This window comes from Lithobates pipiens, unplaced genomic scaffold, assembly GCF_037356315.1.
Source record: "Lithobates pipiens isolate NorthernLeopardFrog02 unplaced genomic scaffold, aLitPip1_a1.2 Scaffold_18, whole genome shotgun sequence".
Taxonomy (NCBI): Eukaryota; Metazoa; Chordata; class Amphibia; order Anura; family Ranidae; genus Lithobates; species Lithobates pipiens.
In genome coordinates, this window is record NW_027507758.1 from 60,026,735 (window position 1) to 60,053,968 (window position 27,234).

General features: G+C 43.8%; 1 protein-coding gene across 1 annotated transcript in view; it reads right to left on the reverse strand.

Annotated features, from left to right (window-relative positions):
• The window catches only part of KCNH1 (potassium voltage-gated channel subfamily H member 1), a 563,287-nt gene that overhangs the window by 139,945 nt on the left and 396,108 nt on the right, over positions 1–27,234 (reverse strand). Inside the window, exon 10 of the mRNA XM_077485723.1 lies at positions 21,681–21,877. Within this exon, the coding sequence (XP_077341849.1) occupies positions 21,681–21,877 (197 nt within the window). The remainder of the gene's footprint in view (positions 1–21,680; positions 21,878–27,234) is intronic.

Genomic DNA, 27,234 nt, shown 5'->3' on the forward strand with positions numbered 1-27,234 from the left:
TCGCCTGGATATCGCAGGGTGAGTTTTAGCTCCAGCAGTGGCTGTGCTTGCAGCTTCCTTCAACACACAGATTGTTCATTCCCTGGCTGAGAAGCAATCACCTGCAGACCCTACAGAGCCTTTAGCTTCCCAGGCTAATTAGGATCAAAGCTCACCTGATCCCAAACCCAGAACTGGATCGGGGGATGTGGAATGACAGGTCCCTCTACCAAACCTACCTGCCATTCCATATAAACCCAGGCCCGGCAAAATTAAATAACAACTCAGCAGCATATCGCTGCTGAGAAACTGATCCATCCTGGATTTACCATCTCACACTGTGTAGCAACCTAGGTGAGATGTACACCCCCTCGATCACTTCTCCAGTGACATGTCTACATATCCCCCCCCCTCTTTTTCAGACCGGAGGGCTGAGCCTTTTGTCCCCACAGACAACTTACCCTTGACAATGCGTCAGCATTTGCCTGTAATTTCCCTGGCCTGTGTTCCACCGTGAAATTAAAGTTTTGTAGGGAGAGAAACCATCTAGTCACTCTTGCATTTCTCTCCTTGTTTAACTTCATCCATGTTAGGGGGGCATGGTCTGTCACCAACTTAAATTTCCTGCCTAGCAAGTAATACTTTAAAGATTCTAGGGCCCACTTTACTGCCAAACATTCTCGCTCCACAATGGCATAATTTTTCTCGGCTGGGGTTAGTTTTCTACTCAAGTACGTCACTGGATGCTCCTCACCATTCACTACTTGTGAGAGTACTGCACCTAAGCCTGTGTTAGAGGCATCTGTCTGGACCAGAAATTCTCGCCTGAAATCGGGGGTAACTAACACAGGTGGTTGGCACAAGGCAGACTTAAGGCTTTGGAAAGCCTTCTCGGCCTCTGGGGTCCACGTGACCATTGCTGTCTTTCCGCCCTTTGTCAAGTCAGTTAGTGGAGCAGCAACTGAGGCAAAGTTCGGCACAAATCTACGGTAATACCCCGTATCACTTATGGCATCCAACACGGCCTGTACCTTACAGAGGTGACTTTCCCAATCAGGGCTAAAAATGACCACATCATCGAGGTAGGCAGCTGAGTAATCACGATGTGGTCGCAGAATCAAGTCCATCAACCTCTGGAAAGTTGCAGGCGCTCCATGTAACCCGAATGGCATCACTACATACTGGAATAGCCCATCAGGGGTGGAGAATGCAGTTTTCTCTTTAGCCTCACCAGAAAGTGGAATCTGCCAGTAGCCCTTTGTGAGATCGAGAGTGGTTATGTACCTGGCGTTACCCAACTTCTCAATCAACTCATCTACCCTGGGCATAGGATACGCATCGAACTTGGAGATCTCATTCAACTTTCTGAAATCGTTACAGAACCTCCAAGTTCTATTGGGCTTTGGGATTAGCACAATTGGGCTGGACCATTCACTCTGTGACACCTCAATTACCCCCAGAGCAAGCATACGTTTTACCTCGGCAGATACGGCTTCCCTACGTGCCTCCGGTATCCTATAGGGCTTAAGGTTTACTCTGCTTCTAGGCTCAGTTTCAATGTGATGATGGATGAGGTGTGTACGCCCTGGGAGGTCAGAGAACTTGTTTTTGTTTTTCTGTAAAAATTCCTGAGCCTCCTGTTTCTGTGACACTGATAGAGTATCACCTACCTTGACTGGAGGGATTGGTTGTGACAAATCATTAACAGTATTTGTCGCCACCAAGGATTCCCTGTCTTTCCAGGGCTTGATCAAGTTTATGTGATAAACTTGGAAAGGCTTCCTTCTACCTGGTTGGTGCACCTTGTAGTTCACCTCACTGATCTTTTCAACAATTTCATAAGGACCTTGCCACTTCGCCAAGAATTTACTCTCAACAGTGGGGACTAGTATAAGGACCCTATCGCCTGGGTTGAATGTCCTGATTCTTGCGGACCGGTTGTAAATTCTACTTTGGGCCTCTTGAGCCCTCTGGAGGTGTTCCCTTACCAGGGGCATTACAGTGGCTATACGGTCCTGCATTTGTGCTACATGCTCAATAACACTCTTGTATGGGGTGGACTCATTCTCCCATGTCTCTTTTGCAATGTCCAGTAGACCCCTAGGGTGATGACCATAGACCAACTCGAATGGTGAGAACCCTGTGGACGCTTGGGGCACCTCCCTAATAGCAAACATGAGGTAGGGTAATAAATGATCCCAGTCACGACCATCTTTTGCCACCACTTTCTTCAACATATGTTTCAAAGTTTTATTAAATCTCTCCACCAATCCGTCCGTCTGGGGGTGGTACACAGAGGTACGGATGTGTGAGATTTTAAATAGTTTGCATAATTCCTTCATTACTTTCGACATAAATGGCGTACCTTGGTCAGTTAGGATTTCTTTGGGGATCCCAGTCCTAGAGAACACATAAAACAACTCACGTGCAATTGTTTTAGATGCAGTGTTTCTTAAGGGTACAGCCTCAGGATAGCGGGTCGCATAATCCAGGACTACCAAAATATACTGGTGTCCTCTAGCTGACTTTACAATGGGACCCACTAAATCCATGGCAATACGCTCAAAAGGCACCTCTATAATAGGGAGCGAAACCAAAGGACTGCGAAAATGTGACACTGGGGCACTAACCTGACATGTGGGGCACGACTCACAGTATTTTTTAATGTCATCATATATGGCCGGCCAAAAAAACCTCTGGAGAACCCTCTCTCGCGTTTTGTCAGTCCCCAAGTGTCCCCCAAGAACATGGTTATGTGCCATGTCAAGCACCTGACGCCGGTACGGCTTAGGTACCAGAAGCTGTTCCACAATCTCATCTTTAACCTTATTGACTCTATAGAAAAGATCATTAGTCACCGAAAAATGTGGAAATCTTTTTTCAGCATCTGGTTCCTGAGGTACCCCGTTCATAACAGCAACCTGCTCTCTCGCATTTTTGAGAGTGGGGTCCTGTAATTGTGCAGTCCCAAAATTATCGCTAGACACCTCTAAGTCTAGTATATTTTGCTCAGTGGGAGGAGCCTCCTCCTCCCCAGCCAGGACCTGCAAAGGAAAACAATCATTTTCATCCTGCACATTTTTATCATTCACAGTGGACAAGGCAACCCCCTTAGAGGTATCCTCACTCCTTTTGGGGATTTTTCTTTTTTCCCAAAGAGCCCAGAATAATGGAAAATCGCGCCCCAATATTACATTATGCATGAGGTTTTTAACCACACCCACTTCATATTGTACGGTGCCTTGTTCAGTCCCGACTTTAGCCAGCACTATAGGGTACACTTTTGTATCACCATGTATGCACACAACACTCATATGCTTTTTAGACTCTAAGTCCCCAGTCACCAGGCTAGCATGCACCAAGGTTACAAGGCTTCCTGAGTCCATTAACGCTTTAACAGGAAAGTCATTGATTGTGATGTTGCAGATTTGCGGTTCAGTCTCTAGTCCAGGAACTGCAGCACAAGATGGTTCCGCAAATAGCGACTGACGCCGGCTAGCGCCACATTCCATGGGTTCAGAGGTAAGAGGGCAATGGGCAGACACGTGTCCCGCCTCATGGCATCTTTTGCAGCGCTTTCTGCACAGTCCTTCTCCCAGAAAAAATCTCTGGAGCGGCTCCCATCACCACAGGCGCCTCTCGATTTGCTATCAGGTGCTCAATAAGTTGTTGTTGTGCAGCCATGGACTGTTCATGTCGTCTATTGGCCTCTATCTGAGCCTGCTGTTGTGCAGCCATCATCTGCTGTTGTTCAGCCATGGACTGTTCATGTCGTCTATTGGCCTCTGTCTGAGCCTGCTGTTGTTGCAAACTCACTTGCATAAACTGCTTCAGCATCTCCTCCATGTTGCTGGACTGTTTTTGGAGTGTAGTTGCAGCTTTCACCCAGGACATCAGCAGCTGTAGCCAAGTCTGTCCACACCGTTGCCCCTAGCAACCGCGTTGCCCGCTACCTCCCCCAATTGTAAGGGATCTTCCCGGGGTAGGGTGTGTTTGGACACAGTTCACAGCAGACTTGGAATTTGATAAAGCAGATCTTGGCGTTTATTCGTGGTACAAACAGTCCAGCAAACAAAATATACAGCAACACCGTGCTTTCTAAGTACAACAAAAATAAAAGTCCTAGCCCGGCTGGGCGCTTACTAACAGGTTCTGCTCACCTATCTGACACTTACAAACACAGCGTCTTTCGCCTGGATATCGCAGGGTGAGTTTTAGCTCCAGCAGTGGCTGTGCTTGCAGCTTCCTTCAACACACAGATTGTTCATTCCCTGGCTGAGAAGCAATCACCTGCAGACCCTACAGAGCCTTTAGCTTCCCAGGCTAATTAGGATCCAAGCTCACCTGATCCCAAACCCAGAACTGGATCGGGGGATGTGGAATGACAGGTCCCTCTACCAAACCTACCTGCCATTCCATATAAACCCAGGCCCGGCAAAATTAAATAACAACTCAGCAGCATATCGCTGCTGAGAAACTGATCCATCCTGGATTTACCATCTCACACTGTGTAGCAACCTAGGTGAGATGTACACCCCCTCGATCACTTCTCCAGTGACATGTCTACAATATATATATATATATATATATATATATATATATATATATATTAATATATTTTAAATATATAGTGTCTTGCGAAAGTATTCGGCCCCCTTGAACTTTTCAACCATTTGCCACATTTCAGGCTTCAAACATAAAGATATAACATTTTAATTTTTTGTGAAGAATCACCAACAAGTGGGACACAATTGTGAAGTGGAACGAAATCTATTGGATAACTTAAACTTTTTTAGCAAATAAAAAACAGAAAAGTGGTGCGTGCAAAACTATTCGGCCCCTTTACTTTCAGTGCAGCAAACTCACTCCAGAAGTTCAGCGAGGATCTCTGAATGATCCAATGTTGTCCTAAATGACTGATGGTGATAAATAGAATCCACCTGTGTGTAATCAAGTCTCTGTATAAATGCACCTGCTCTGTGATAGTCTCAGGGTTCTGTTGAAAGCGCAGAGAGCATCATGAAGACCAAGGAACACACCAGGCAGGTCCGTAATACTGTTGTGGAGAAGTTCAAAGCCGGATTTGGATACAAAAAGATTTCCCAATCTTTAAACATCCCAAGGAGCACTGTGCAAGCGATCATTTTGAAATGGAAGGAGTATCAGACCACTGCAAATCTACCAAGACCTGGCCGTCCCTCTAAACTTTCAGCTCAGACAAGGAGAAGACTGATCAGAGATGCAGCCAAGAGGCCCATGATCACTCTGGATGAACTGCAGAGAACTACAGCTGAGGTGGGAGAGTCTGTCCATAGGACAACAATCAGTCGTACACTGCACAAATCTGGCCTTTATGGAAGAGTGGCAAGAAGAAAGCCATTTCTTAAAGATATCCATAAAAAGTCTCGTCTAAAGTTTGCCACAAGCCACCTGGGAGACACACCAAACATGTGGAAGAAGGTGCTCTGGTCAGATGAAACCAAAATCCAACTTTTTGTCCACAATGCAAAACGCTATGTTTGGCGTAAAAGCAACACAGCTCATCACCCTCAACACACCATCCCCACTGTCAAACATGGTGGTGGCAGCATCATGGTTTGGGCCTGCTTTTCTTCAGCAGGGACAGGGAAGATGGTTAAAATTGAGGGGAAGATGGATGCAGCCAAATACAGGACCATTCTGGATGAAAACCTGTTGGAGTCTGCAAAAGACCTGAAACTGGGACGGAGATTTATCTTCCAACAAGACAATGATCCCAAACATACAGCAAAATCTACAAAGGAATGGTTCACAAATAAATGTATCCAGGTGTTAGAATGGCCAAGTCAAAGTCCAGACCTGAATCCAATCGAGAATCTGTGGAAAGAGCTGAAAACTGCTGTTCACAAATGCTCTCCATCCAACCTCACTGAGCTCGAGCTGTTTTGCAAGGAAGAATGGGCAAGAATTTCAGTCTCTCGATGTGCAAAACTGATAGAGACATACCCCAAGTGACTTGCAGCTGTAGTCGCAGCAAAAGGTGGCTCTACAAAGTATTAACGCAAGGGGGGCGAATAATTTTGCACGCCTCACTTTTCATTTTTTTATTAGTTAAAAAAGTTTCAAAAATCCAATAGATTTCGTTCCACTTCACAATTGTGTCCCACTTGTTGGTGATTCTTCACAAAAAATAAGATTTTTATATCTTTATGTTTGAAGCCTGAAATGTGGCAAAAGGTTGAAAAGTTCAAGGGGGCCGAATACTTTCGCAAGGCACTGTATTGACACTGGTGGGGATCTGATTTTGTATGAGGGTCTATTGTTGCTGATCGGGAATCTATTGTTGCTGGGGGGGGGCTTATGTTGTTGGAAAGGATCTACTGTTGAGGGAGAGGTCTATTTTTACTGGCTTCTGGATGATCTATTGATGCTGGCTGCTGGGAGATCTGTTGCTGCTGCTGGTGGAGGGGGGGGGGGGTCTAATGTTGCTTGGGTGGATATTTTGCCACTGGGTGTGATATTATGTTGTGGGTGGTTCACTGTTGCTGCAGGGGAATCTATTATTGTTGGGATGGAGTCCGTTGTTGCTGGGGGAGCCTATTGTTGTGTGGGGATCTTGGTTCTGTATTCTCTAAAAGGGGCAGTACTGGTAGGTGGATAGGGGCAGAGACAAGAAGTCCTGAGAAAAAAAGTCCTGTATATATATATATATATATATATATATATATATATATATATATATATATATATACTGTACATGTGATTCTGCACTGTACATTTTATATACATCTATATGGATCAGACCAAAATGAGGGACAAATAAGGAGGAATGAGGGACAGAGGGTCATTGCTCCAAATCAGGTACAGTTGGGAGCTATGATGTTGGCGTGAACTAAACTCATAGGACTTGGGGCAAACCACCTTGTTTATGTGTTAAGTAATGCCGCCCATTGTAGCCCAATGCATATGGTGTGAATGGGCCCTAAATGCACACCTCCTTTTTCTTCAATGTACAGTGTTCGTATTGCTGATATGTGCTTCCTTTATTGCCTGGTATTCCTGCTAGTCCCTTCGCTTTCTGAACACACTAAGCAGGAGAGCACATCATGGTCAGTTCTCTAGCTATGCTGGAAACTCAGCCTGCTCTCCACCAATGATCAGACTTGTCCTGACACACCCCCATTGCACAGCCATTCACTGGCAAGTTGGTGGTATTTTATCACCTCTGCAGTTTTTATTTTTTGCACTATATACAAAAAAAGAGCGACAATTTTGAAAAAAAAAAAAAAACACAATATTTTTTACTTTTGCTATAATAAACATCCCCAATAATAAAATATTATAAAATATATATTTCTTCCTCGGTTTAGACTGATATTTATTATTCTACATATTTTTGGTAAAAAAAAAAAAAAAAATCGCAATAATCGTATATTGATTGGTTTGCGCAAAAGTTATAGCACCTACAAACTAGGTTATTGATTTATGGTTTTTATTATTTTTTTACTAGTAATGGTGGCGATCTGCGATTTTTGTCAGGACTGCTACATTATGGCAGACAGATCGGACACTTTTGACACTATTTTGGGACCTTTGAAATCATACAGCGATCAGTGCTATAAAAATGTACTGATTACTGTATAAATTTCACTGGCAGGAAAGGTGTTAAGACTAGGGGGGATCAAGGGGTTAAATGTGTTACCTAGGGAGTGATTCTAGCATCGGCTCCCAAGTGACGCTGTGCGTGTGCCCCCTAGACCGATGGGAAGGCGAGGGCGTCATATGAAGCCCGACTGGGATGGCAGAGCCACCTTTGCGGCCGTCATATTACAATACGTGGGATGGGAAGTGGTTAAACTGTATGGGTTGTTTTACAAGGTGATCGTTTACAATCACTTTAATTACATATTTTTTGGCAGCGCCACACACACCTTTATTCATCTTCCTGGTTTTAGGTGTGTTGCACTAGAAAACCCCTAAAAAATGAAAGGCTTTCCTTAGGCAATGTATGACCTAGCACATGTTAAAGTGCATGCGGTAACACTCCGCAACCCACAGCAAAGGTGTGAAGAGGCCATTTACAGTCACTGCCGATGTCTGCAGTGTTCTTAATGGAAAAAGAGACAGTTGCAGAAAACTGGCAGATGCCAACCGCCTGTTACAGTCAGGGCATCACATATATACCCGTCTGCAACTGGCTGAGAGTTTTGTATAAATAGTCAAAGAAATGCAGCGTTGGCAGCTCTAAATAAAAGCACGCCGAATGTTCAGAATGATGAAGAACAGATTGTATAGTCTTATGCTACCAAACATTTTTTCATGACTATTCAAGATTAGGCAAGCACTTCTTACCTAATGTCATCAAATTCAGAAGTATGGCAGCGTGGGTATAAATAATGCATTTTACTTCAATATGTCTGACATCGTCAAGCTGACGGGAAACTGAAAAGAGAACCTCAATCCTGTGATTAAACACAAAGCAAAGTGACTGGCAGAAGGAGAGTGCAGCGCACATCTTGGGAGCCTGGCTCAGTGGAATCGGCCATCTGTACCTGGATGCCCTGGGGGCTACTTACATAACATGACCACAGTGCTATACTGGAATCACCTGGCACCGCATACATTGGACACTTATGTTCTTATCTCTGCTAAATTAACAATACACTTAGAGGGTTGTTCTGACTTTTAACAATATTTCCAGTGGCTGAAGAGTTAAAGCACTAAGAGTTAAAGACACTTCCGGACCACCCACCGTGGATATACGTCACTACTTTGACGTTAAATACTATTGTTATGGCAGCAGATAGCTGCCATAAACCCAGTATTTTTATTCACGGCAGGCAGTCCGCTTTAAGAAAAATGTGATCTCATCGGTGGATTCTCGGCGAGATCACTTTTATGGGCAAAGGGAAAGATGCCCCTTCCTGCCATGTCCTGGGTGTCTCCGACGCTTACTGGATGGGCAGGAAGTCGGGTGATGGCATAATGCCCCCACTCCACTCTATGCACTTTTTGAAGCACCTGACTAGAGTCAGAGTCTCTAATAGGCTTCAAAATAGGGTGGGCTCAGTTTAATTACCACCTTAATCAGCCACAGAACCCGTGTAATTCATGTGTTCGTTTTTAAAGGAATGAGGTGGCACCCATATCTGCACCTATGATGTCCCTCCAGATACAAGCCATGATGCGTAATATAAAATGTCAGAAGAGGAAATGTGAGCCCCGTATGGAGTGACAGCGAAGGAGCACAGCGTGACCTCGCCTAACCTCTGTCCCGTGCAGCTGCATCTACCTCGGCTCCATTCACAGCTCCTCAACCTATCCCACCCCAAGTCCAAGGCATCGGTTTCAGAAGCCCGTGACTCATTCCCTCACCCCAAGCAAGCCTTCACAATTGCTCCCCTGACATGCTATTAGTGACACAAATGCCATATTTTTCTCTGGCTGGGTAAAAATAACACAGAAGAAAAATGTCACTCTTAAAACAATGAACATAAGGCAAACAATTCCCACGTATAGCGGTGAGTCACGGGGAACAAACACGCTTTCACTTGAGAAGCCTACTAGAGAAATGACTCTCAGAGCAAAAATCAGGAAACAAAGAATGCAAGGAGAAAAAGGAGAAAACAAAAATCTATTTATCACATAAGGATTAAAAGTTAACTCCAGTCATAAACTAAAATGTTGCAATTATTGTAACTTAGAAAATAATAAAGAAAGAATAATTCAAAAAAAAATGTTGCACTTAACCTCTTCCCCGCCCCCCCCCCCCCCCCCCATTGCACGCATTTATGGGACCTCTCAGCAGGTGGGTTTTTATGCCAAGAGGCTGCATATATGCGACCCACAAACACAAAACTGTGCTGAGGGTGCACGCCCTGCGCGCTCCCAGTCTAGTCACTGGCTGGGACCAGAAAGCTCCCAATGCATGCTTTCTGGTCATGTGACACCCAATCACAGCGGTCATGGCGTCTAGAAGTACTTGAGGTTCCCGAGGCACCGGTGGGAAGGGTTTAAGGTAGATTTAGATGTGCATGTGAATCTCCCTTTCCTCTGATGCATGATCCATGTTCAGATCGTGCTTCAGAGGCTACTGACAGGTGGTGGTGAGGAAGCAATGTGTCAAAAAACACACAATTGCGTGCATTGCATCGTGGCACTTCCCTATTTGTTTGAATATGTCGCATTTAGGTAAACTTTGCCACAGGTGCGAAGCAAAGCATTGTGACTACAGCATGTAAACACCCCCATTCACTGCCTGCTGCAGCTTAAAAGTGTGTGTGTGTGTGGGGGGGCGGGCGCTTATAAGGCAGAAAACTTTTTGCCTTTCCCTGACTGCATGTCTAAATAAACCCTTAAAGTGTCACTCTGAGATTTGTTTTCTGTATTCTGCAAAAACCTTGTTGATCCTGCTGTTTTCTATCTCCCCCTCCTGTCCATGTCTCCAATTCAGCTAGGAATGTTTTAGAGCAGTGTTGGCAGCTCTGCACATGCTCAGTTTTCAGTGAGTTTCTATGCTGAGCATTTCCTCCCTCTCACACCTGAGCAACCCATGTGACTATAGAGTCACACATGTGGGCGTATACACAGTGGTAATGACAGCCAACTCCCTTCATCTTCCTCCATGCCCACTGTAAGGATTGAGGTATGTTGAAACAAAATGGCTGACCTTATGTTTTACTAAATACATATATTTTTCTATCCTTCTCTTTAAAATAAGGACTAGTCATCTATTGTCACGTACGCATAAGGAGAGGCCGCATCAGCCCTAAAAAGCAGTCTACGCCCAGAAGATTGTCTTATCAGCTGATAACACCCGGAGAATTGTCTTTACTTTGAAAATGTTTTTTTTACATTTGCTGATGTTTGCTCTTTTCTGTCTATAAAAGATGTAATAAACAAGCCTCAGAGCCACAGTCAGTCAGAGACAGTCAGAGTTAACGACGGACTTCTGAGCAGAAATACTGAATATCTCCGTGTCTCTTTGCTTGGATAAGAACTCTAACTAACAATTGGGAAACGGTAACATAACCTGACAAATAGGTGACTTGTTGAGGTCACACCTAACATTTCTGGCGCCGCGAATAGGGACTCGCTGAAGAAACTACAAGAGGCGAACGAACATAAGGACGGAACAAAGAGGCTGGGCACATCAAAGAACCACAGACAAATCCTGCGCAGGTAAGAAAAGTTTTATTTTCTTATAAACTCTGTGCTTCTTAGATTTGTGCCCACCTGATCTGTCTGAATTGTTCTTCAGGTAAAAACCAACCTCTGTAGTATGCGGGTCTTGAACTTAATATTTTGGCTTATGTTACCGTTGTTTCTTGTCTGTCTACTTGTCATCTGTCTGTTGTGAATGAGATAAGCCCTGTTTGTATGGTGTGAATTGAAACATATATCATCCCAATGGGTAACGGAATGCGCCCTTAACTCGTAAGAGTACTTTGGGGGTCCGACACTTAAGTTTGATATACGCTTTTTGATTCATGAGCCTAAAAACGGGTTGAAAGTATAAGTCCTGACTGCCTCAATAAAGCAGGAATAAGAAACGAATGCTGAGAGATTCCATGGTAATGGGAAGGGAAATAAGGTCTCCACAAAGTCCCGGAGACCTAGTCATATGTGTTTGGCCACCAAAAGGGAATGCTTGTATATGTTGTAGCCGTCAGTCTGGTCATAATATTTGTCAGTTGGCTAGCATATAAGGTAATTCGATTTCAGAAATCTCATCTAGGAGAGGTTTTTAGTATTTTGGCACCCTAGGAGGAGAAGGCAACGAGACACTTAGTAAGTGATCCAAACGCCACCTAGGCAGGACTGTCAAAATGGGCCAGACACATGGTAAACCCCAGGAGGAATCTCAGAAATGTTATGCTGTTAAAGACATAATTACAATGTTGTATGGGAAGGATAAGGCACAGGGCACAAATAGGATTCTCAAGAAATTGGGGATGGATGGAGAAAATGGATTAAGTGTAGAAGGTTGGGAAGAAATAAAGAAAGACAGACAGGGAGAGATATTGCAGAACAGATGGGTATCACAAATACAATGTTTAATTAAGGTTTCCAACAGGGCTGAAGAGGAGGGATGGGAGTATTGTCAGGAAAAGGGTGGATGGGATATGAAGGTCCGACACAAAAGTCTTCCTTCTGCTCCCGGCGATAGGGTAAATACGGGAGATACTCCACCTCCTTATAACACTACCACACCAGGTAGCGAAAGACCAAAACTTTATCCTTCCTTAAGAGGAAGAGGATGGGTATGCCGAGTATGCGGTATCCAGAACCCAGACTGGGCACAGGAATGTGTACATTGCGGCGCTCAAAGACCAGAGCCCGTAGCTCCAGTCCATAGTCGGACTAGGGTAATACAAGTAAATAATCCAAATGCGGGTCAAGCAGGACAGCCACCTACAGTGACCCGACAAGTCGTTCTGAGGACATGGACACCTTGGTCGGCTGACACTCTTATGGCATTAATACAGAATGCTCCTGATCCCGTAGCAAAACCTGCCGCATTCTGTAGATTCGTGACACAATTACTAGACACACATGAAGCAACTTGGCAAGATGGGGAAGATTTGTGTAGACATAAAATGACACTAACGATGTTTAATCAATTTATGAATGAAATTGCTCCACATAGACCACAAGGGGATCCTACCACAGATCCACCAGGAGTACATCCCCGTCATATAGACTCTAGACCCCTGTTTATTGCTCAGTTACGAGAATTTTGCCAAGGGAAACAGCAGGAAAGGGGTTCGACAGCGCCCATAAAACAGGCCCCAGGTCAGACTGTTACAGAATTTTACCTCAACATGGAAAGCATGATGGCTGACGAAGGTCTAGATTTAGCCTTACCCGTCACCATTAGGGCTTTCAATCGACAGTTTATGGAAGGACTAGTACCCCAAATAGGTGACAAACTGAAGGCATGTACTCCCGAATGGAGAGCCATACGGGACAGAGGAACATTGTTGCAGAAAGCACAAGGCATAGAGGCTGATTTAGCAGAAACTAAACACAGAAGGACACCGGGAGTTAACACTGTTGCCCGGGTCAATGAAGGAGGGAATTCCTCCCGTAAACCTCTTACCTGTTATTACTGCAACAAGGTGGGACATATAAAAAGAGACTGTAGGAAAAGGATAAAAGACGAACAGGAAGGAAACACGGACAGAGACACGAGGGACTACAGACAGAGGCGTACCAATGATAGGGACGATCCGACCGCATGACTTGCCCCAGTCCTAGCTGAATCAGAGAACAAAATGCTCCACATGTTGATGAAGGTGGAAGGTAAACATATTCCTTGTTTGGTTGACACAGGAGCGTCACGCAGTCTGTTGTCTGATTCAGTAGTCCCTCCACACATGACGTCCCGTGACACCATACCCATAAGTGGTTATGACGGTCTTTTGTCCGATGCCCCACTGACTGACTAAACCTTAAAAAGTAAAAATAGGAGAATGGCTACCGCCTGACACTTGTGTATTGTTGCAATATGTAGATGACCTATTGTTATGTTGTCCGGATAACGATACTTGTTTAAAAGCCACTCTCTCATTGTTACAATTCCTGGCTGAAAAAGGGTGCAAGGTGAATAGAACTAAGTTACAGGTATGTCAGAAAAAGGTTGTCTTTTTGGGCCACTGTATATCCCAGGGTACTCGACATCTCACTGAAGACCGAGTCCAGGCCATAAGACAAATGAATATCCCACGCAACTTTAAGCAACTTCGTATGTTTCTGGGAATGGTATCATATTGTAGACAATGGATACCACATGCCAGTTCTCTGATGCAGCCATTATATGATTGCTTGAAAATAGTACCCTATGTACTCACAGAAGCAGGTCATGAATCTTTTAGCACCTTAAAAAGGTTACTAATTTCGGCACCTGCGATCGGGATCCCTGATTATACCAAAACATTTCATTTGTACATTGCTGAAATCACGGGACACGCAACAGGGGTGTTGACACAACAACACATCAAACAAAGGCCGGTAGCATACTTCTCGGCGGCTCTCGATCCTGTCTCTAGAGGATCACCGTCCTGTGTACGAGCAGTTGCAGCAGTGTCAATTATCATTGACAAATCCTCAGAAATTGTCTTAGACAATCCTGTAGTGGTACATACCACACATGACATACACGCCATCTTATCACAGGTCCAACCAAAACACATATCAATGGCAAGGCAGCTGCGTCTACAATGCACTTTGCTCCTACCCCCCAATGTTACCTTTCAGCGATGCACTTCTTTTAACTTAGCACAGCTTTTACCATTACAGACAGATTTGACAGGGGGGAGTAATGATGATAATGGTGTAGATACAGCACAAGATACTCAGGATTCTGACACACTTTCATTTCATGACATAACATCTGATGAACACGATTGTTTTCAACTTATGGAACAAGAAACCACGGGGTTCCCACATGTCACAGACATACCCATTGCAAATGCAGAACACACACTGTACATAGATGGTAGTAGATTTGCCGATGACAAAGGTAAATATCACACAGGTTATGCTGTGGTAACGGACACACAGGTAATTGAGGCAAAGTCACTACCAGCACACATGTCGGCACAAGAAGCGGAACTAACCGCTCTAGAGAAAGCCCTAGAACACTTAGAGGGACAAGAAGGGAACATTTACACTGATTCCGCATACGCCTACGGTGTGGCACATGATTATGGCCACATATGGAAAGCTAGAGGTTACCTTACAGCAGCAGGCACACCTGTTAAACATGGTGAAGGAATCAAAAGAGTCCTGAACAATCTTCAAAAGGTTATAAGAGTAGCCATCATGAAGATAGCGGCACACACGAGCGCAAAAACAACTGAGGCAAAAGGAAACGCATTTGCAGATTTAACTGCAAAGAAGGCAGCTCTAGGGGAAGTAAGCTCTGAGACCTTAGCTACGGTACAGGTGAGTATGCCCGAAACCACATGGCAGCAGCTAATGGAACTACAGGAACAAGCAGGGGCTATTGAGAAGGACCGTTGGGTTAAGGAGGGAGCTGCACCAGGCCTTGACAATGTATGGAGAGAAGGAGACAAAATATGTCTACCCGCTTCTCTATACCCCGCAATGGCAGCGGCTGTTCACTTACCCACTCATGTCAGCTCCAATTCTATGTATAGGATTGTAAGCCAAGGATGGCTAGCCCCTGGATTCAGTAGTACTGCAAGGAACTACTGTGCTGCATGCCAAATCTGTCTGATTAATAACCCAGGACAGAGAGTGAAAACCCCACGTAAACATCAGGTCCGGGCCCAATATCCTTTTCAGAGACTGCAGATTGACTACATACAAATGCCTAAGAGCGGCCCCTTTGAATTTGTTCTCGTGTGCATCTGCCTATTTTCAGGCTGGTCCGAAAGTTATCCTGTGAAATCAGCTACGGCAAAAGCCACCGCCAAGAAACTGATTACTGAGCTGATACCTAGGTTTGGTCTCCCAGAAACAATAGAATCAGATAGGGGGACACATTTCACGGGAGAAATAATGCAAAATGTGATGGCAATGTTAGGGGTTCAACAAAGTTTTCATACTCCTTACCACCCACAGAGTTCAGGATCAGTAGAAAGAGTAAATGGTACAATCAAGCTGAAAATACAAAAAGCTATGCAAGAGTTAAATAAACCATGGCCTGAGTGCCTACCCTTAGCTTTGTTCTCTATTAGGTACACCCCAACAGGAAAAACTGGGTTATCCCCATATGAAATACTGTTTGGAAGTGCACCTAGATTAGGTTTATATTTTCCTCAAAGTATGCAATTACAATGTGATAGTTTAACTACGTATGTAATACAGTTGCAACAGCGTCTGACTAAAATCCACAAGAGTGTGTATTCTTCTCTTCCAGACCCTAATTCTGTCACAGGTACACACGATCTACAACCAGGAGACTATGTGTATGTAAAGAAACATACCAGAAAGACACTGGAACCAAGGTTTGAAGGTCCTTTCCAGGTGCTATTGATTACAGCAACCTCAGTGAAATTGGAAGGGAAACCTACCTGGATCCACGCTTCTCATTGTAAAAAGGAGCCAGTTGGCAAATGACAACATGTATCTTTTTATTGTTTCAGTAATTCTGGCTAATAGTTTGGTTCCCGTCCTGGACAGGATGGGGTATAGACTTAATGAAAAGACTAAATAACTATACAGGAATTATTAATGATGTTTTGGAGAAAAACTCTGATGACATTACTAAGTTAAATCTGGAGACCAGAGCCATCAGACAACAATTAGAATTACATGAATTAGCAATTGAAAGTATGAGTGCAGCACTGACAGGACTCTGTGAAACTACTGAGGACTATGAGTGCTGTACTTGGATACATAACACCAGCATTGAGGTACCTGATTATTATGACATCATTGCACAACACCGTACGGAAGTAAAGAATTTACAAGAGAAGGCCCGAAATATTGGTCGCGACTGGGATCCGTTTGGTGGAACTTTTAGTTTCTCAGGGTTATTCTCTTGGGTTAAGAAGGCAGCAATGACGATTATAGTGGTGCTCTTATTCGTATTTTTCTTTTATGCATGCTTTAAACTGCTCATGTGCTTTTGCAAGAAAGCCAAGGTAAATGATGCGGAAAAGATGGAACTTTTGTGAAGATAGGTAGATTTAGTTTCTTGACATCACCCATCTGTCAGAAAAGCCACTCTTCCTGAATTTTAGATGTTGGTACTGTCCAGGGGGATGGGTGTATACCCCTCTGACAACTCGCGGTCAGGGAGAGTACTCTGGATATAGGCTGACTAGAACTTGTTCAGGTGGACCCAGGGCAAGAGGGAGGGGTGATGTCAAAGGGGGAAATGTAAGGATTGAGGTATGTTGAAACAAAATGGCTGACCTTATGTTTTACTAAATACATATATTTTTCTATCCTTCTCTTTAAAATAAGGACTAGTCATCTATTGTCACGTACGCATAAGGAGAGGCCGCATCAGCCCTAAAAAGCAGTCTACGCCCAGAAGATTGTCTTATCAGCTGATAACACCCGGAGAATTGTCTTTACTTTGAAAATGTTGTTTTTTTTACATTTGCTGATGTTTGCTCTTTTCTGTCTATAAAAGATGTAATAAACAAGCCTCAGAGCCACAGTCAGTCAGAGACAGTCAGAGTTAACGACGGACTTCTGAGCAGAAATACTGAATATCTCCGTGTCTCTTTGCTTGGATAAGAACTCTAACTAACAATTGGGAAACGGTAACATAACCTGACAAATAGGTGACTTGTTGAGGTCACACCTAACACCACTAACCAGCTAAACACAATGGGGGAGGGATATTACCAGTTACCCGTCCATACGCCTGGCCCCTAATCTACATGTAAGTGCCAGACGCATTGATTTCAATTGTTTTTTTTTAAGCACATGATTAGAGCCTGAGACTCTAATTGGCTTAAAAAAGGGTGGGCTTGGGGTGCAGAGCACTACTCCCTGAGCCCAACCAGTTGTGTGACAATTGCAAATTAATATTTGATATTGCCTTCCTGATTCTCCGCCAATCAGGACCAAGTCCTGAGACCCAATTGGCCAGGGAGTCTTAGGACTCCTGGCTAATCGGGTCTCAGAACCCACTTCCTACTTGGCCGGGAGGAGAAGCAATGGCCCCAGAGAGAGTAGCTGGAGCGAGGAGCAGAAGTCCTACCCCAGATCCTCATCATCTACCTCCTAAGGTAAGTAGGCATCTGATCGCCACCTTCCTGTCCATCTCCCGTGGAGGGGGATATTGTCACCTTCCCGTCTGTCTCCCATGCGCGGGGGGGGGGGGTGGGGGGGAATTGCTGCCTTCCCATTCGTCTCCCATGAGGGGGGATCATCGCTTTCCCATGTGTCTTCCATGGGGGTGTCGTTGGTTTGCCACCCTCCCAGAAAATATTGAGCACCAGATGCCACTGGATATTACATATAGATTAATGGAGGCTTCACCTCCCTCTTATTCTAAGACACAGGCTGGAGGGGCGTGACAAAGCTTGTGTCTGCCAGAAATCCGCCCACACAGTGTTATTGTGAAAAAATAATAATGATTTCAAACATATATTTGTATGGGTCATGTGACAGCTGTATATCGGTTAGGCAAAAGGTACTTAGATGTTTTATTATTTAAAATAATTACAGAACTACAAATAGAAGGGACAATATAAATTAAACAGTGTGTGTTTAATATGACTTTAAAGTGACCGGGTAAGAATTTCATCATAGTATTCATTTTCTGCAGTTTTCTGTCCTTTTAGCTAAATCCTACGAGTCCGTAATATACCACCATAAACCAAGACAAAAAGCCCCCCAATAATAAATATAACAACAAAAACTGCATCAAATTAGGTGATTAAAATAAATATATATTTTTTCTGCACACATGATAAAATGCACATTTTAGGCCTGAAGATTACTTAAAACTCCCCAAACATTATATATTTCTGAAATTGAATTAGTTAACTGAAAGCATCCATAGCTGAATAGTCCAACACAATCTACACAATACACCTTATGTAAAAAGGAACTGATAAAATGTCATAAAAAAGCCAATAAGATATTAATTTGTTTTTAGACCATAGCTATAAATTATTGTCAGTAGCAGTAAATAATGTTCCACTGCATTAACATAATCCTAGAAAGATAATAATGTGGCCAACATAAATGGATAAATATAAACACGTATAACAAGCCTGTCATATGACACATTCTCCATTCCCCACCTGCAAGTACACGTCTCCCTCATCCCGTGGAGTAGATTAAAATCCAGCCCCGGGGCATAGAATAATCATGTGGAGGGTGTGTAACCAAATTAAGGAGATCCTTCTTCACCTGTCAAAACCTGGCCAGTGGCACAATTGACAGGTGTGCGGTCCCGCTGGAAAAAGCCGCAAGTAAATTCGAAGAGCTGTTCTGATGGTAATGTCCCACTAAACCTCTGCGCCACTTCCAACGCGTTTCAATTGGAATACCAATCTTTGTCAAGGATTGCTGTTGGCATTCAGAGCATTTCTTTTTACCACATTCATTTAAAAGTCACATCCATGCGGTTTCTTTCTAGTGGTATCTCCACTTTAAAGGATTAGAAGCGTTCCTAAAAATACATTCCACCTTTGACTGTTAACCCCTTTCTACTTTATAAGAGCCACATCCCCGCTGCTTCCTTGTAATAATCTCCGCACTGTTCAATAAAATCACTGTTCAAAAAAGTAAAAAACACTTCATAAAACCTAAAACTTGTTTCTTATGTGCGAATAAAATAAACTATATTATAGCTATGGTAAAATTAAGAATATAATGAATATATGTATATACATACATATACTATATTTTCCAAAGTATTGGGACGCCTGCCTTTACACACACATGAACTTTAATGGCATCCCGGTCTAATGCCACGTACACACGATAGTATTTTCCAACAACAAAACCATGGATTTTTTTACAAAGGATGTTGGCTCAAACTTGTCTTGCATACACGCGGTCACACAAATTGACGAGCCAATAAAAATGAAGTTCAATAGCCAGTGCGGCTCTTCTGCTTGATTCCGAGCATGCATGGACTTTTGTGCATCGGAATTGTGTACACACGATCGGAATTTCCGACAACAAGTTTTGTTCACGGAAAATTTGAGAACCTGCTTTCAAACATTTGTTGGCGGAAATTCCGACAACAAATGTTCTATGGAGCGTACACACGGTCGGACTTTCCGACAACAAGCTCACATCCAACATTTGTCAGAAAATCCTATTGTGTGTACAGGGCATTAGCCTGTAGGGTGCAATATTGAGTTAGCCCACCTTTTGCAGCTATAACACCTTCAACTTCTCTGGGAAGGCTGTCCACAAGGTTTAGCAGTGTGTCTATGGGAATGTTTGACCATTCTTCCTGAAGCGCATTTGTGAGGTCAGGCACTGATGTTGGACGAGTAGGCCCTGCTCTAAGTCTGCGCTCTAATTCATCCCAAAGGGGTTATATCGGGTTAAGGTTAGGACTCTTTATGGATCTTGCTTTGTGCACTGATCCAAATCGATTGGAGGGGAGATTATGGTGTGGGGTTGTTTTTCAGGGGTTGGGCTTGGCTCCTTAGTTGCAGTGGAGGGAACTCTTCAGGCGTCAGCATACCAAGACATTTTGGAGAATTTCATGCTCACAAGTTTGTTGGAACAGTTTGGGGAAGACCCCTTCCTGTTCCAACAAGACTGCGCACCAGTGCACAAAGCAAGGTCCATAAAGACATGGATGAGCAAGTTTGGGGTGGAGGAACTTGATTGGCCTGAACAGAGTCCTGACCTCAACCTGATAGAACACCTTTGGAATTAGAGTGGAGACTGCGAGCCAGGCCTTCTTGTCCAACATCAGTGCCTGACCCTACAAATGCGCTTCTGGAAGAATGGCCAAACAATCCCATAGACACATTCCTAAACCTTGTGGACAGCCTTCCCAGAGAAGTTGAAGCTGCTATAGCTACAAAAGGTGGGCCAACTCAATATTGAACTACAGGTTAATGCCCTGTACACACGGTGGATTTTGTCCGAAACCTTTGTTGCACACGGTCGGACAAAGTTGACGGAAAATTCAGAACGAGGTGATGTAGAACACATACGACGGGGCTATAAAGAGGCCAGTAGCCAATAGCTTTCATCTCGTAATTTATTCTGAGCATGTGTGGCACTTTGTCTGTCGGAATTCTCTACACATGATCGGAAAAAGTCTGATCGGATTTTGTTGTCGAAAAATTTTAGATCCAGCTCTCAAACTTTTTCCGTCGGAAATTCCGACGTAAAAAGTCAGATAGAGCCCACACATTATCGGATTTAAGTTTGAGAGCTAGATCTAAAATTTTTCGACAAAAAAATCCATCTGTGTGTACAGGGCATAAGACCGGGGTGCCATCAAAGTTCATGTGGATGTAAAGGCGTCCCATTACTTTTAACAATATAGTGTATATATATATATATATATATATATATATATATATATATATATATATAAATATTCTTTATTTTAGCATAGCTATAAATCAAAAGAGATTTTCTTGGCAAATAAGAGACATCAAGTTTTAGGTTTATCAGGATTACAGAACTGTTATCAATTATTTATTTTTAGATTTATATACATACATACACACACTGTAATTTTTATTTTACTAAAAAGAATAAATATATAAAAAATAATGATATTTTTAATTGATAACTGTTCAATATTCCTGATAAAGTCCAGCATGGGCAATACTATCCAATACTTACCTGGGGAAGTGATTGGGTGGTGAATCACTTTACAGCTGCCGAAAGCACTTCTGCAAAATAGTTGACGGCCTGCGGAGGGAATGTAAACAACCTCCCGGATCCTATAGCGGCAAGGAGTTTGTTTACATGCTCAAGATGTGAAAAGGTTAATGTACAATTTCCTAACTGACCCTAATCTCTCCCTATACAGATTTTGATTTTGCAGGATTTGCCTTGAACCCATGGTAGTGGAGCCCGAAAAGCATTCCTAGGCCTTGTTCCTCAGCCTTGTCTTGCATTCAAGAATCCTGCTCTGTGGTTTCCAAGCTCTCATCAGAAAGTAGACAATGATTCAATTTTTAATTTAATCGAGAACTGTGACCATCCGTTCAGAACTAAGAAATACATTTTGGATAGACACTCCCACTTACAATAACAGTATCATTCACTTTTCCGCGTTGTAGGAATAGACTTACCCTTTTGCGTAGGTTGTAGGTCAGAATCAGGTTTCGGGAAAAGGAGTGTGAAAAGGCAGTGTAGAAGTCTAGGACTTTTTGTAAGGCATCTCTCTTAATGACATGAAGATCACAGTAGGTCAGAGCTCTGACGTTGGCGCAGGATGGTGCGAGAGTGGTCTCTTTCCAAAATATGTCTCCAAACACATCACCCTTACCTGCATAAAAAAAACAACATACAAGTTACTTTTTATAAGGTCCAGTTGCAGGGAGTAAGTTAGACAGTCCGGTGCGTTTTTGTTCACCTGTTCAGGTGTGATTCAAGTGCAAACTTTTACTAGAAATCGCACCTGACCACAAAATGCACAGGACACTTTTTAAAACTGCACCGCGACCACCCCGCACATGTGTGAATCGACTCCATTGAAATTAGGTTTGATGCACATGTTATGCAATTGGACCGGCTTTCAATGGAGTAGGTTCACAAATATCTGGGGCGGCCGCGTTTTTTTAAAAAGGGTCCTGCGTCATTTTGGGTCTGGTTAAGGTGCGATTTAAAAGTAAAAAATGTGCATCTGAATTGCTCCTAAACTGGTGAACAAAACCGCACCTGACTCCGGAACTGCAAACCGCAGCCGAACATGTGTGAAACCAGCCTACATCTCGGTTCACACTGGGGAGGCTTCAAAGTCAGCCAACTCTGAAGCCGCCTCTCCCAGCGCGACATCAGCCTGGCTTGCAAACAACTTCTATAACAGAAGTCAATGCAAGCTGCTTCGAAGTCGCCCCCCAAGTAGTACAGGAACCTTTTATTCTCTAGGGTCTCTGCTAAAAATATATATATAATGTTTGGAGGTTTAAGTAATTTTCGAGCAAAAAATACTGATTTTAACTTGTAAGCAACAAGTCTCAGAAAAAGGCTTAATCTTTAAGTGGTTAAACTGAGCTCATTTACAGACCGAGGTTCAACCCTTTGATCTCTAAAAGAACAGATATCAGGCGGCACAGTGGTGTAGTGGTTAGCACTCTCACCTAGCAGTAAAAAGGGTCGTTGGTTCGAATCCCAACCACGACACTACATGCCTGGAGTTTGCATGTTCTCCCTGTGCCTGTGTGGGTTTCCTCCGGGTACTCCGGTTTCCTCCCACACTCCAAAGACATGCAGGTAGGTTAATTGGCTTCTGTCCAAAATTGGCCCTAGTATATGAATGGGGACCTTAGATTGTGGGCTCCTTGAGGGTAGGGACCAATGTGAGTGTGTAATGTACAGGGATAGATATAGACACTCACTCAGGTCGAACTGGATGGACTGGTGTCTTTATTCAACCTTACTAACTATGAAACAGATGGATACAATGTTTCTTTTTATCTCTCTTTCAGTACTGAGCAATGTTGTTGCTAAACATTTACGGCTACTTTTTTTGTGACAGCTGTGAGCAGAACTGTTCCGCACTTGTTACATGAATCGTGGAAATGCCAGATTAAAGCGGAGTCCCACCCAAAAGCTTACCTGATCCCCCCCCTCCCGTGACACATTTGGCACCTTTCGGGGGGAGTGGGTACCTGTTTTTGACCCAGCTGTGAAGCCTCAAGGCTTCACTACCGGGTTCCCTTACTGGCAATGGTGGCGGCAGCACCCAACAGCCAATGGAAATATCGACTTGGGTGCCGACATCACTGGATTCCTGGACAGATAAGAGTCCTAATATTAAAAGTCAGCAGCTACAGTATGTGTAGCTGCTGACTTTTAATTTTTTGAGGTGGGGCGGAACTCCACTTTAACCAATTGTTTACTGGGCACTTAAACCCCCCTCCTGCCCAGACCAATTTTCAGTTTTCAGGGCTGACGCACTTTGAATGACAATTGTGTGGTCATACAACACTGTACCCAAATGAAAACAAAATTTAATTCCTTCACAGCCCCTACTTGTAACTCCCTACCTGGGACCAGTTTGTTTTTACAAAGCTGATATGTTGCTGAGAAGCATAGTACAGGCAGATCACTGTCACACGAGGGGTGCACATGCACATAGTAGCCAGAAGTGGAAGCAAAGAGCTCGATGTCTAAAATCAATGACACGAGAACTGCAGAAACTGTGAGATAGTTTCTACAGTACCCAGCAGGGATCCCCTTTACTCTGTCTTCTTCTGGCCCGGGCGGGCCCCTCAGGCCCCCGGGGCCCCTTACAGTTGTAACGGCTGTACCCCCCTGATGGCGGCCCTGAGTACACTGGAATTATTTTATTTATACCATTTCTGTTCTTGGGTTTAGATTTTCTTTGATACATCAGGATTTCTTTATTTAACAAATGCCACAGTGCCCACAGGGGGTTTAAAGATCGTCTCTGATGCCGCGTACACACGACCGGACTTTTCGACGGACTAGGTCCGACGGACTTTCGGCGGAGGTCCTTTCTGAACGAAACAGACTTAGTGACACACGAATGGACTAAGTCTGTTCGTTTTGAGTGTGATGACATAAACGGGACTAAACAAGGAAGTTCAATAGCCAGTAGCCAATAGCTGGCCTTGCGTCATATTTGGTCCGCCAGACTTGCACACAGACGAACGGTTATCCCAATTTTTAGTCAGTCGGACTTGAGTCCGTTGGATAGATTTGAGACATGTTTTATTTCTAGGTCCGTCTGACTTTTGGGGGAAAAAAAAGTCCGCTGGAGCCCACACACGATCGAACGGATTCCGGTCCGCCAGGCCAAGTCTGCCGGAAAGTCTGATTGTGCGTGCGCGGCATAAGTGTCAGACAAGAAAAAAGGGTTTCAAGACCGCAGGATTATCAACAAACAAGTAACAGCCTGCAACTCTACAGCGAAGTCTTCATGAATAAGTGGTATTGTCATTTAAAGTGGTTGTGTTGGCAAAAGCTTTTACACAGGATAAACTTTGTGGTCAGAGATGTGTGTATTTTATGCATCTTTCCATCAATGGACACACATTTTGCTGGCAGTAATACAGAGAAACATAATTTCAAGAAGGTAGGTTGTGTAGAGCATAGAAAGAAATAATGAAGCCCCATACACACTATCAGTTTTTCTGCTCAGTTTTTCCTTCAGGTTTACCAAAACCATGTAGTGCAAGGGCCTGCCTGATTACATACAAATTAAAACTCCTAAGGTTTGACCTCATATTATATGGTTTTGTTAAATCCGAAGGAAAAACTCAGCAGAAAAACTGATAGTGTGTATGGGGCTTAAGATAGAAAGATCCAATTACATGCAGCCTGTTCATTTTGCTTTTGTCTTTCCCTCTGTGAACTTATAATAAATAGATTACTAAATGTATTTTGGGTTCAGCATGCCTATGTGTTCCTTCCTAACTCACTGGAAGATAAAATTCCTGGTTAAAAGTGTGCACTCATCATGTCACAACCCCTTTAATATTGTATTTATAATAATTATATGGCAGACTTGTTAAAGCTTTTGCTTAGAAAAGGGGAAGAGGGTCATGAAGAAGACTTTGAACTGGTTCCTCAATGAATATTCAGATGGAATAATTGCACGCTGTTTGACAAACAAATTATTACTTTAATTATATTTGATTCAAGAGAAGATTGCCAATATATAAGACAAGCTTTCATTTCTATATTAAAATTCACAGTGAAGAGAAGGGACAGACTCCATGGACCTCGTGGGCTTTCTCTGCTGTCACTCTTCTGTGTTTATAAAATATGTATATGAACTGTTTTACCTGTCAAATGTCTTTAATCTTTAAAGGTATTTTTTTTTTTTTTTTATATAATATTTATTTTATTTTCGTTGAACATACAAAAACATATAATGCACAATAGAGTCAACAACGTATTCTTATCATGGGTGTTTCGTGACTGATCTTGCCAAAAGCCTTGTACACACGATCGGAGAATCCATTGGAATGTGTCCTATCGGACTGTGTTGTCGGATAATCCGACTGTGTGTGGTATGCATCGGACTGATTCCGTCGGAATATCCGTCGGACCCAAATTTCCAACTTGTTGGAAATATTTCCCGACCAACTGGTTCGATCGGACATACTCCGATCATGTGTAGAGAATTTTGATCGGACCAAGTGCCACGCATGCTCAGATCAAATTCCTACATCAAAGCTATTGGCTACTAGCCTGAATGTAGTCCCATCATAACGAAATTACATCATCACGTTCTGAAAGATCGTATATTTCGATAACTTAGTCCGACCATGTGTATGCAACAGTTTCGGACAAGATCCGACGGACAAAATCCGATGGATTTGGTTGTCGAAATCTCCGACCCTGTGTACAGGGGCAAAGAGATCTGACATTGTACAACACCTGAGTGAGATCAGGGCAGAAAAAGAAAAACAATAACTATACAACTGGGGAAACATCGGGAGGAGGAAGGGGGAATAGGGTTATACCGGCACTATCTACAATATGGAGGGGGACCTACCCCGGAGACTCCGCACAAGACCCACACCCCCCAACAGCTATTGGCTCTTGTAATGGGGCACAACACCCCAGGCAACCGGCAGGGTCCCGACTGACGCCCCCCCCCCCCCCGGAGTGGGGCCAAAGAGCCTCCATCATACCTCCGTCTGGGGGGAGCATCCCCCGGAACCCCACCATGGCCTTCCTGGGCATAGGTCCTGCCACGGCCCCATGGCCACCGGCCCGTCCTCCATCCAATGCAACTATCAGAGTGCCCAGAAAACAGCAGCTGAAGGTGTAGGTCATATCAACAGGTTACAAAGGGTGTGCTGCACCTAGGAGTTGTTCTCCACTGTGGGCCTTGAGAACCTTAAAGAGGAAGAGAGGGGTACAGGTCATTTCACTGCAATTAGGGTTGGTGAAACACCATGTTCAGGTATGCACATCACTACTCACTGGACTCTTCAGCTTCAGTGAGGGCTCCGCTAGCTCCAACAGCGCCACATCTAGGCTAGATGGCATTGGGTCCGTGTCGGCAGTATTGCCTCATTCTCTTGTTATATTGGACTTTTTTAGTTCTCTGTGCAACATAACCCAGACTAAGACAGGAAGAAGCAGCTCCAAGCAGACGGATAGGAAAACAGAGCAAAAAGGTGACCTCATCAGTGTGTTGCTGCGCCATCATTATCCAATGACTTTTGGGGAGGTGCTTGCCCAAGCAGTGTTGCTATAACTACATTAGAACAAAGTGAGGTTGGATCCAGACAAAGCTTTTTAGGCTCTTCACATGGATATTTCAGCTGTGAGTTAAAGGGTTGTTCCAGCGGGGCAACATTTTTTTTAAAAGTCAACAGTTAAAAAAAAAAGTAGCTGCTGACTTTTAATAATGACACTTACCTTTCCAGGGCACCCGCGATGTCGGGCGCCCGAGGCCGACTCGTCCCTCGGCTCTCGGGTTCCAGCACCGCCATCCTCACTAAGGGAAACAGGCAGTGGAGCCTTGCGGCTTCAATGCCCATCTCCTACTGCGCATGCATGAGTCGCACAGCGCTTTATGAATGGGACGCACCGTGTTAGGAAACACACAGTTCCCAGAACACAGCGCACCCCATTACCCAGAAGACAACGCGAGGAGCAGAAGACCGAAGATCACCGCGGAGTAGCCTAGCAACAAGG